This window comes from Cyrtonyx montezumae, unplaced genomic scaffold, assembly GCF_038088225.1.
Source record: "Cyrtonyx montezumae isolate F1298 unplaced genomic scaffold, pur_monq_1.0 scaffold_6, whole genome shotgun sequence".
NCBI classification, from domain to species: Eukaryota; Metazoa; Chordata; class Aves; order Galliformes; family Odontophoridae; genus Cyrtonyx; species Cyrtonyx montezumae.
The window spans coordinates 10163463-10176208 of NW_027072067.1; the positions used below are offsets into that span (position 1 = coordinate 10163463).

A 12746-nucleotide genomic window follows, 5' to 3' on the forward strand; every position below is an offset into this window, starting at 1 on the left:
AGACTCCGCAGTTCTGCCACATCCTCTCCCCTGTCTCATGTAAACCGGCTCCAGCCTTGCCTACAGAATAATCCACAAACAGATCTTCAATCTTCTCTGAATTAAGAGAATGAATGAAAAGCCAAGCATTTAAAGTTAGACATGAGAGAGTAATCCCTGTTTGTCATGCATTTGCAGGAGCAAGAATTAGGTTGGAAGAACACCCCCTTCTTCCATTTTCAGGAAGGGAAGACTGGAAGGTATGGGGGACCTGCCCAACCCCACAAAGCAATGTGTTTGGCTGCCTTCCTGCCTGCCAGAGGAAATTTGCACTCTACCACTTCCTGAAGGGGGGTTGTGGTGAGGAGGGGGTGGGCCTCTTCTCCCTGATAAATAACGACAGGACGAGAGGGAATGGCCACAAGTTGCGCTGGGGAAGATTTAGATTAGACCTGAGGAAACATTTTTTTTCTGAAAGAGTGGTCAGGCACTGGAATGGCCTGCCTAGGGAGGTGGGTGAGGCACCATCCCTAGCACTGTTCAAGAAGCGTTTAGATGAGGTGCTAGGGGATTTGATTTAGTAGTTGGGTAGGGATAGTGATAGGAGGATGGTTGGACTAGATGATCTTGTAGGTCCTTTCCAACCTTATGAACTTATGAAATCAGCCTTGGTTAGAGGAAGCTGTCTTCTACCATTCCTTGCACAAATGCAGATGCTTGACCTAGCAAGAAGTGAGGTTTCCTCATAATGCAGATACCTGTGTTTGCCACATTCCATCAGCAAACCTTAATAAGCCACTTCCCTAGAGAGGATTCACGAGCCTTTATAGACAGGAAGGAATGAAATGGGAAGAAGTAGGAAAAGCAGGATGAAAACAAAATATCACAGTCAAAGCCACACTGTAAATAACTGCATCTCCCCATATCACCTTCTGCGTTAGGGCTTACAGTAGCATTTCTGTATCCTTATTAGATAAGATCAGCTCTCTAACAGCCTATGGCCCAAGCACACCCAGATGGTAAGCACCAATAAACAAGCAATTATGAATAACAGATAATATTGCTATAAATCAAACAGAGTTCTTCAGCAAGATACTTGTACAGAAATTTCCCCCCTACAACAAAACACTGTTCTGCTGATAGAATCCTGCTAGGTCCTGAGCATTCAAACTCAGGTCTTACGTACAAGTGCTGGACAGCAGCTACATTTGCCAGATGTTGTTCTGAGCAGCAGTATTCTACATGTTACCCTATGCTGACACATGAATGGTGTTGTGCGGACAGGACCCAGGCTTTAGTTTAATATGATTAGCACAGGGCTTCTAAAGAAGCTGTAAGGTCCACTTAGTATACTGTTATTAGAGATGCCAGTATAACACCACCAAAAAGTGTTTTCCAAGGTAGCAAAGGGCTGAAATTTCAGCACTTCTCTTTGCAGAATAAGCCACCGAGTTCATCCCCTTTATTAGAATCAGAGAGATTTAACCAGACATCTTCCTCTAAAGAAATTATCTTCTTGACAGCTGTGTACCCACCCACAGTGTCCACGTTAAAGCATGGCAGCACAGACTAGATGCTGGCCTTCAGATATACACGGCTAAGAAACTCGTACCTGAGTCATCTTCAGCTTATTTTCCCATGCGTTCATTCTGTCCTCAAAAGGTTTCTTGAATGGTGAGAAGGACATGCTCTGAATCATGACAATATGATCATCTAAGAGCTGAGAAACTTCATCAGTGTTTTTCAGAATAAAGGTATCTGTGTCTTTGTAAAGAGATACAGTAAATGAAACAGAGCTCCATTCACTCTCCATCTTGTTGAGCGCCTGGAACAGAGAGACAAGCAATTTAATTCTCCAATACAACCTATGTAATGGTTATTGCACCTTCCACATCTCTCTTAATGCCTGCTGACAGATTTTTGCCCTTGGATGCCACTGAAAACTGCAGCTGTGTATTTAATGCATCACACACACCATTTGCCCATTGACTCTACACCTTGGTACTATCCTAAAAGGACAACTTGAGGGGATTCTTCAGAATCCAGTGCACCGTTGATACTACTTGGATGCACAGAGGATACCAGGAGAGTTTCTGTTAATGATAATGGTTATGATGGCTTTGTGGATGGGGCAGCTATCCACTGGGAACTCACCTGAGCTTTCAGAGAACAAAAGCTGCCATATAGTAATGACTTTCAATTAAGACCACCTTAGATCACATCAGAACTAATGAACTGAAAGTGAAAGGCTATCCAGCCTACAAATCTCCAGAGCCATCAAATCCTCCTTGCACATGTTCACTGTGTAAAAGGATTTGCCACCTCTATTTCTACTCACAGCTAATCTCCCTGACATGATTTTTGACAGGGAGAATGCTGACAATCAAACTATTTTAACTTAAACAGTTACCAATCTCACAGTGAGGTGAGGGAACCAACCAGTGGATCAACACAACCATCAGGTAGCAATATTATGCTGCAACTGTAGGTTCCATGCACGGCAAAATAATTTCTAGTGCACAAACTCAATCAGGTGGTCATTGCTCCCATCTCTAAGGGACTTCTCATTTGTGCTGTAGAACGTGCATAAAGTTCTGGAAAAAATGAATGCCACCCAAGGCAATGAATGGCTGCTTGACACAAGTCCCACAGAAACATCCCTAAAAACAACCAGACACAAGTTTCTCTCTCCTCACATTCTCAATAGCATATTCCTCGCCAGCTATCTCAGCCACTTTGGTAATACTCTCAATATGGTCCAGCAGGTTCATATCCAAACACTGACGAAGTGTTAGACTGGATCCTAGCTCAATATCCATGTTAATATCTTCTGACAGCATCTTCCAGTGCCTCCTTCTCATACCAGGATTGTTCAGCCCTTGGATTAAGGGGACGTATTGTCTGAACTCTTCAATCTTGTCTTGGAACTCCATTGCCACACCCTGGCATGCTTTCAGGAAGAGAAACAGAAAATCATCAGCAATAACAGCACGTAAGGAAGTTGCCTTAACTTCCTACAAGAAGTTATCTAAAGCCTGACATGCTTGTAGACACAGGTTATGAGGAAAAGCAGCAGGAGAGAAAGCAATGGAAAATGCAGGCTTGAAGATTCTCTCTGTGCTGCTGTTAAGCAAAGATAAGCCTACTCCTAGAAGCAGACCTGCCTATTAGCCTCACATCTGCTAGAGGCAAATCCATGCTAAGCAGAGGTGTGCCTTAGCCTAGAGCTCACCATAAGATTTCCTTTCAAGGTCTGGCTGCCAGATATGCCTCTTATTGACTGCACCCTGCATGGCAGGGCTGCACAATCACAGCAAGGATGCAAGTACCCTATTGTCTCTACTAGGTGGTACACAAGGGCAAGGAGACTCAAGGCCTAGGCATAAATTGTACCAGGTGGATTTATTGCCATAAATATAAGCAGGTATTCTTAGTATTTCTGTTTACCATAATGATTCATAGTTACTCACACATCCACTCATCACCTCCTCCATTGGGGCTGATTCATGGCATTGTTTAAAAGAGAATTCAAGTCAAAAAAGATGAATAAAAAAATTCCCACTACAAAATATATTTCAATCTAAGCCATCTGGTAGGAGATTTTAGAATTAACTCCAAAGAATGACCAACAGATCTCGCAGAATCAAGGAATGGGAAATTAAGCTGTGACTGAAGACTCAAGACTCAATTCCACTTGTACTAGGAGTCATGATAAAAAGTCCTTCATGTGAATTGCAAGGGCTGGATGAGATCATTTAAATTTCATATACATTTAGATACCAAGAAAAACAGTTATTGCATTCTACAGATATAATTTCTAGAGTTTGCAATTTTTATATACGTATATAATTAATTGGCCCATGGAAAAAATAATTTGGCCAAGAACAGCACCCAGCTTCAAGTTTCTTTCCTGCCTGACTTGAATAAGGGTTTAAACTCATAGGCCTCTGGTCATCAACCACTAAGCTACATATTAATTCTCTATGAGTAATCTAGAGAATATTTAATAACTTGTATAAAATGAAATAAACTGCAGCATAGGAGGCTGGATTTTATCTCAGAGCTATCTTGGGAATGAGGTATAAAAGTAATTTGGAGATTTATTGTTTCCATGCCAAACTAGTACTTCAAGCAGCAAAACCAGCATTTAGATGTAAATCATCATCCTTCCAGAACAAAAAAAAAAAAAGAGAAAACAAGCCTTACTACCAGTTTCTCAGCTGGCACTAATACACAACGCATCTGTGCGACATTCTCACAATCCCCGTTCTAAGCATCCTGTGACATTCTTTACATCAATATGTGCACCACCATCCCTTCTCCAGACTGCATAGCTACCTGGGGAGTTTTTTAATTGCCTCACACATTTCTGCATTGTCTTAAAAGAGTCAGTGACATTCTTTTCCAGCTGCTCAGCTTCAATTTTAATGAGAGGACCATCCATCCAGCTCTTACACCAGTACAACCAGTCTGACACTGTAGTCCAGAGATCACAATATGGCTGGAAGTCCTTCACCATCTTGGGTAGCTTCTTATACTTTGGAAAGAAAGAAAAAGCAAGCACGTCAAAAGGCTAAAAAGGGCACAACTCTTCTTTTGAGCCTTAAGCAAGTAATGAGAAAACTACTTTCAAAAGGATGCATCAGACTTTCTTCTCAAAGGACCCAAAAAAGAGCAACTCAAAAAAGAGCAACTAGCAAAGTTGGGCATTACAAGGTCAGGCCACAGCACATGTCTGGCACAAAAAGACTCTCTCCACTTGCCTTACAAATGCTCTGTTGTGAATGAGGAGGCTGTGATGGGCAGTCCACATACACTCAGAAGAAGCACACAGCACACTTCATATTGAACATATTGAAATTTGAGTCCTTACAGTGAAGCAATCATAGACTGAGAGGTAGAAAAGGATCATGTAAACTTCACTTCTGCTTTGCAGCCAGACTGGGCTGGACGTGGGTGACAATGACGCACTGACAGCTGAAGAGTCACATGCAAAAATGAGTGTTTGTAACTATATAAACTAGAATATGTCACCATCTGAGCCCTGCCACCACTATGCAACCATTGGCATTTACATCTACACAACTGCAGTAACTGCCTTAGAGAAATCAATGTGTATTAACTGCTGCATCAAGACCTTCCTCTCTGACTCTTCCTCATCAACATCACTCAAGTCTGAGCACTTACTCCCAAAAACTGTCACAGAAGGGGCAATATCAGGCTCGTGAACATAAATCTGGGACCAGCTCTTCTTCAGTACAGAGTGATAGAGCAGCACCATCACCCTACGGGACAATGGAGTCTCTCTAATCAGCATCAGAAAAAACAGAAAGAGAATGAAGGATTTCTTGTGGAGAAAGTGTGACTTATTACTTGCTCTATCTACCACCCAGGAGGCCTGACACAGGTTAGAGTTCTGTGGGTACAGGAACTAATACTTACATTAGTAACTTTCATCCCAAAGATTTTTTCCCGTTTGTTGTAGAGAACTGCCAAATTCTGAAGCTCCTCCAGCTGCTTCCTGACCTGTCTTGCATCATTAGCCAAAGTATGAGCTTGTTTAACATCCACCCAGACAGAAAATTCACCTATAATCAGCTGAAAGAGAAAAGTCAGGCATGAGGTGTGGCTGTGAACCCAAGTGCTGCTTCTGGAAGTCTCAACTTTGAATGTAATGAACATGATAGGAAGCTAAGATTTTTCCAAAACTCTGCTATTATTTCAGGGTCTTCCACGTAAAGTGAGTTCCCTGACTGCTGTTATTTCCCCTATGATGGCAGCACATCATGGAAGATATGCTGTAGGGAACTGAGTACATGAGAAAGAAGCGCATCTGGGGCACAAGAATTAGAATATTGTCTCTTACTTTTCCCTGGTGAAAAAAAATCAGCATTTCCTGCAGAGTACTGTATTCAAAGAAAAACGCCTAATCAAAAGCCCAACTCCAATAAAAAGCAGAAGCTTCCTTCAGATAATTTTTGGCCCAACAATACATCAACCTAAAACCACTAAAATATCATCTGAAGTTTTCTATGGATAACCACTGTCACAGTTTTATGACTTTTGTTATTGGTATTCCAGATCATAACATCATGTGTGGCACTGGGAGTTAAAGTGTTAATACTCCTTTTCTGTGAACTGCCATCTCAGAAGAGAAGAACTCCTCCATACCAAAGGACTTTGTGTTGCCATTTTCCACTCAGAGGGAAAGATAAAACTGCATTCAAGTCCCAAGACTGCCTCTTTTTGCTGTTCATCTCAGCAGTGGCAGTTCCCTAGCTGTCTCGCCTTAAGCTTTAGAGTAAGGCCTTTGGTTTCAGACAATCTCTCTCTCAAAGTTTAATACCTTCATGTCCTCCAGTTTATCTTCAAACGTGCTGTGATCCATTACTTGGATTTTGCGGAATCTTTCTTCATCCTCCAGGTGCTGGAGCCGAATAGCCTCAGTTTGCATAGCTATTTTCAGTGGCCAGTAACTTGCAGCCCACCTGCACTCACAGGATGTCACGAGAGAGAGAGAAAGAGGCTTTTTGAGCATATTGTTGAAAAGCTGAGAAGAACAGAATGAAAAAGACAACTCCAACCAAACAAGAAAGATCCACAAACACAAAAATTAATGTGGTTTCAACAAAGAAATTCCTTTCAGTTTCTTGTTCATATGTAGTCCTCATGACTAAGCTATTGAATTTGAAAACTCACTCCCTTGAGAAAGAGGTAGAGGGACATTTCAAGAGGAACAAACTAGTAATCTTGCTGAAAAGCTAGGAAATAGCAAAACAACAGTAGGCATCCAGAAGGAACATCTTTCTTTGACTATGTTCACAAGGCCACAATGAAGTCTCCCCAGAGCCTTCTCTTCTCCAAGCTAAACAAGCCCAGTTCCTTCAAAGGAACTAAGGCACATTTCTTGGTTCTTAGCCATTGCCCACTATTCCTCCATTTGGACTTATGAGCTTGTGTACAATGCCAAATGCAAGCTTTGCAGCATTGTACTCATGGCCACACACCTGCCAAACACCTGGGAATGTGGGGATCACCTGCTAGTCCTGCATGTGCCAAGTTCAGCCAGTGGGCCCAACGTTGGCATCTGTCCTAAGCTGTCCTAGAGCTAGCTGCTTTTCAGTGCAATTTCTGTGGGTTTTTGTTTGTGGGTCATTAGTTTTTTTCTGCACTGTGCACCTTATAATTCTAGTTTCAGAAACACAGTGCAGACTCACTAAGGTGACTTCAGAAGCTGCATAGCTGTGTGAGTCAATGTTGCAGGACATCTCAATCTGAATAACGCAGCCAAGAATAAAATTAAGAGACTGCATGGAGAAGAAATGCAGTAATAATGATACAGGTTTATATTCCTTCTTAATGCTCAGAAAATGCTGGAAGCATTTCTACCTTGGAAATATCTGTTCAGTTTCAGACACTGAATAAACCGTGCACTTTTGAGACCTTGCAAAAGTCTCCAAAAAAAAAAAAAACCACAACAAGATAGAAGAGCTTAAATATGTTTAAACAGGTTAATAGCTACCAGTTTGCCTTGCCCCATGCAAGAAGGCAGCATGAATCCATGCTTCTGTATAAGCTTCATTTCAAGAATTCAGTGCTCATATAGCTGAGTGACACTTAAAAGTTCTACTGAAGCTTTTGATAGACACACAGACCCTGAAGCACTGAGAGTAGTAATTGCTGCAAAGTGTCCCACTTTGTCAGCAGGAAGAATGACTTGTGCTCACTTGTCATTGAAATCTTTATCGGTGAGACTGTAAAGGAATTCCTCCATGACTTTGTAATCTTCCATGACTTCACAAATCAGTTTCTGCACACAGTGAGAAAAAGAGACAAAAAAAAAAAGACACCTTTAGAACATAGTAATCCTAACTCTCTGGTGCATACCTCATTTTCATGAGGTGCCTTTGAAGGAATTTAGTCACACAAGTTTAATGTAACGTAAGACCGCTCCTCTGCTGTGTGAACAGGAGGAATGGATTTCCAAGCTCTTGTTCCACTAATGATAAAGCTACCATATCCCTCTCTGTTCAACATGAATGAAACATGCTGGACAGAAACTGAGTGTCTTGAGTTATCCTCCAGGTTGTACCTTTGGCATTGTCAAGTCAGAGCTTGGTGCATTTGTTTGTCATGCACAACTGGGAGGAGACCTACACAGCAAAATGCTTTGAGGTAACTAAAATGTTTTATCAGAAGAAATTAATTAACAGCAAATGCAAGAATTTGGTAGCAGTAATATTTTCTTGAAAACAGCATTAATTTTCAGAGGATGGGTTTTTTTTGTACACAAATGCAGAATGGATAATTAAGGTAGCAAAAAGCATACATAACTCTTTCACAACAAGATTTTTAACTGCTTTAACTGCTATTTTAGGTTTGTCAGCATAGATATTTACATTAGTGTTACATATTTAAAAATACAATTTTGATAGCTAGGAATCATATGGCCTTGCATACACAGACGTATAAGCAAAAAAAGTGGATTTTTGCTTTTGAGACATCAAACATAACACTAACAAGTTTCCTCCCCACTGCCCTTGGTGCCCATGGGGAGAGCATGCCCTACCTCCTGCACAGCCAGCTGCTCAGGGACTGCCTTCATCCACTCCTGCAGTTCAGTCAGCTCCTCTATATTGTTTGGTTGCTCATGCATTCTCAAGCTGACAGCTCCGTATGCCTCACAGATCTGAAGGAAGACACAGCAAAGAAAAGACCACCCCTACAGGTGTGCAGCTTCATCACAGGGCTAGCAAGCCTCATCTCATTGACAACTGGAAGACATAACTGTATTTCAGTTATCTTTAGAGCAATTAGAAGGACCTTCCAGCCTTCCATTATGCAGATCTTTTAAACCCACAAACACATTCCTATAAAGTAGTAGGGCCCTGAAGACTTGCATTTTTGTTAGGCACAGAAATTATTAAGGTTGAGTCTGTGTATCTCTTCATATTTTATTTTTTTTTACTAATAATTCCAAAGCAATCTTTAAAATATCCTCATTAATAAGGGCTCAGTTGCCACCTTTGGCCATATCACAAACACAGTAACTTCAAAAGCAGAGGGATAAGACAAGATGCTGACAGACAAACTTTTGAACCAGGTAACTTACATTCTCCACCTTTGAATGGAGGCTTTCAGCAAGTAAGTCCAACATAGAAGTGGCAAGTGCTTTGTACTTTCTGGACAAGTTTTGCTTAACATCTTCTACTCTGACATTGAAGGGACCAATGATGACAGAAGTAGGTAGAGAGTTGTGCAGGTTCTCCTTTTCAGACAAGTACGTGTTCACTATAGCCTTTACCTCCTGAGCAGGTGGACATTGTTCTTGGTAGTCTCTACAAGTAAAACCACCAACAAAAAAGGTAACATAGACCTTAAGTTTATCTAAGCATCCCTCCTGTTTGAAAGATGCCCAGACATGTCCAATTATGTTAATAACTGTGAACGTACACATTATTAAAACAGGCTTCTATTTGAATGCATGCAACTTCTGTAACCACAGGCTGCCAATGCCTTTTAGACCTTACAACAGAAGGGATGTCTACATAGGAAGCAAGAAGTGTATTCATATCACAGTAAAGTACGAGAAGACATTGATGTGCAGCTGGGAACATTCCAGGGAAGAAAAAAAGACTGGACAGACAAAAACTGACTATGGATTCTAGAGCACAATAGTTGTCAAGAGAGGAATATGAACAAAAAATAATTTATCTGCAGGAAAGGAATAGAAGAACACTGGAAAGGTGTTAAGGCAAGAGAGACAGACAAAATTAAAGTACAGGAATAAACAGGGTAAGATTAGAAAGTGTGTTCTGGGAAGACACAGGAACTAGTCATGTAGGATTTGTAAATTACTGAATTTGTAATAACAAAAGAAAATAGGACTTCAGCCCCACTGTTTGTACTGACTAGAGAAAAGATGCAAAAATAAGACCATTAACATAACTGGAGACTTAAGGACAGCACAGGTGTAAAGAGGAGTTTGGGCAGTGAGAACAATGAGGCTGAAAACAAAAGAAAACATTGCTTTCTACAGAATGTTATCAGCACGAACAGATGCTGTTTGAAGAAGGTCAGAGTCAGGCATGCTAATTGGATTTTCAAACAGAATGAATCCTTTTTAGGGCCATTAATATCTCCAATTATACCTACAAACATGTCAGGAACGTGACTGCTCTCAGAAGCACAAATTCTCATTGTCATCACCAATTTCCTCTAAAAACACAGACCACCGCTCATGGTAGAAGGCTGCCTCTGATGGTATGAGTATCTGGGATGATGAGGTGTCAGAAGTATCTGACACCGCTTGAACAGACTTAGGGGCTCAAAACAGTCCTGTATTCCCACACACATCCACACAACAGCTTCAGAAAAGGTTTGTTGTTTATTTCAATGGTACAGCTGTGATATACCACTTACTTTAGGAAGTACTCGATGCCACTGTTATTGAGCTCTAAGAACTTCTCATACTTCTTAGCATAGGCTTGGAGAGGGATCAGTGCCTTCTGAATGGTAGACTGCAGAGCCACACGCGTTTCTTCCACTTCTGGTTCACGTAGGCCTACAGAGTCCAAAAAGACTGTGCCTGTGATAGGTATGTTCTCCAAAACGTACTGGAAGAAGAAGGGCAAAGCTCTTTCAGGACTAGCACAGCTAACCATGGCCCTCCAACAAGAGGTGGCATCTTTGGGTAGTCACACAGACCGTCCTTCTACAGTGTCAGGAATTGTTCTGTCACTGTTACAGTACTCCCCAAAGAAGGAGGATCTAGGGAGTTAGGTCTTTTATACTAAGACGGAGAAGGATGCAGAGAAGATAACTGCACCACACTGCCAGCACTGGAAAATGTGCTAACTCCTTTATGAATCTATTTTTGCTACCTGCCACACACCCAAGGCAATCAGGCTGCTTAGGACAAGTCTCCATTGAACCTGATACTCCAAAACAGAGAAGTCATGTAGAATAGTTAAAGAGATGCACAGCATGGAGAAATTCTGCTAGAATAGAACTGCATTAGCACAGTGCTGTGCCCAAACTAATTAAACCAGATTGCCAGCTACCTACTTCTGCAGTTCCCAATCTCAGTACAGGCTTGAGGCTGCCTATGCCTTGCTGCAATACAGCTTGCACACCTGCATTACTGTTGATGCAGAACAGTTACCTTCTCCAGCTGTGGGATAGTGTGAGTCACCAGGATTCCCTTATCCAACAGAGAAAGGAGGGACTCCTTAAAACTCTCCTCGGAGGGGCTGAAGTGAACACCACTGCCATCTAGCACAAGGTCTATAACAAAGATTGGATTCCTTCGAGGCCTGCAGTGGGAAGAGGTAAGGAAGAGCAGGGATTTTTTTGAGACAACATATGCAAGTGGGGCTAATACTACAACACTTATGGACAGGAGACGAAAGCAGAGGTGAGGGGGACAGCTCCCATGAAGATTGAAGTACAAAAAACCACATTCTGGTATTACCAGTAAAGACACAGAGACCTCTCATCTGAGTAAGGAGAAGGAAATGGCAATCATGACATTCTAGGACCCCCAGAAGTCATAACCTTACAGAGCTGCTTTACAGAAGACCTGCAGACACTTTTCAAACCAGGCATTCAGCCTCTTCAAAATACTCTCAAAATGCACTTTCCAGAAAAGATATTGAGTTTTTCCTAATCTCATATCCCACCAGCACAGATCAGGATCAGCTGAAGTTAGCATAAAGACTTACACCAGTTCCAAAGTCTGGTAAAAGTTCCACGTGCATGGCTTCAATTTTCTGAATGTTCAGTTTCTAAACCTCTCCTTTTTAATATGACAAAGGGTAGAAATCTTGAAATCAATGCTCACAGGAAAAAAAAATGCAGGCACCTTGACTGAATTTGGTATTCCTTAGAGATCCCAGAACAGATCTTAATCCTGAGTTTTAACACAAGAACGGAAGTAAGTGTCCACAGCACCTCCTGGCATTCTTCTTCCTGGTCTCCAATGAGAAGCTGACAGTAATTACTTGCTCCTTTGAGGATGCTGGACATGGTTAATCTTTGGAACATCACGCTTAGGTAGCAGACCTTGGTTCCGTGAGCTGCCTCGTATTGCTAAATCAAGTACACTTGAAATCTGTACTAGCAGAACAGTCAACTTTGTGTCCAGCTCCCAGATCCAAGTGAGTACGTCAGGTGGAGGACTGGGGAGAACACCCCAGCCTACATCCCTCCTTCAGCGCAAAGCTTACTTGCAAAAACAATACTTCACTTTTCTGCTCTTTCCACCCTTCAACCTTCTTTTCTCTCCCTTCCATACCTGTAGGGACTATGGATGAGGTCATCTCCCCATTCCATATCCTCTGAGCAATTCAAGACACTGTGGCAAGCATCCAGCAAAAGCTGGATGAATCTGATCAGTGAGCTGTGCACCAGACAGCGCACTGAGTCCTGCTGGACGAATCTGATGCGCTTCATCAGCTTATGTAGTTTGGACATCTGGTAGACATCCCAACTGCTCTGCTCCAGGTTGTACCAGTCTTCGCCTGCATCTCTCAGGCTGATCTGTACTGCAGTCTTTAGAGTATTGATCCAAGTATCCTTGAGAAAAGCCTGCACCTAGGGCAAAGAAACAAAGTACACTGTGTCATCTTCCAAGGGCTAGTGAGAAAGCAGCTGGGCCCACTAGACCCCTCTCTGTTCAAAATACTGAGTAGTATTGAGTACTGTTTTGGGTATGGCAGCTAAACATGTGCATGCATGGAGAGCTACCGCAGAATCTGCCTTAGCAC

At 41.9% G+C, this 12746-nt stretch overlaps 1 protein-coding gene across 1 annotated transcript in view; it reads right to left on the reverse strand.

The window, feature by feature from the left end:
• The window catches only part of DNAH1 (dynein axonemal heavy chain 1), a 65330-nt gene that overhangs the window by 37863 nt on the left and 14721 nt on the right, over positions 1 to 12746 (reverse strand). The window contains 11 exon segments of the mRNA XM_065749695.1: positions 1592 to 1804; positions 2676 to 2929; positions 4318 to 4516; positions 5422 to 5577; positions 6326 to 6467; positions 7707 to 7789; positions 8549 to 8668; positions 9092 to 9317; positions 10402 to 10595; positions 11144 to 11294; positions 12275 to 12573. Of these exon segments, the coding sequence (XP_065605767.1) occupies positions 1592 to 1804; positions 2676 to 2929; positions 4318 to 4516; positions 5422 to 5577; positions 6326 to 6467; positions 7707 to 7789; positions 8549 to 8668; positions 9092 to 9317; positions 10402 to 10595; positions 11144 to 11294; positions 12275 to 12573 (2037 nt within the window).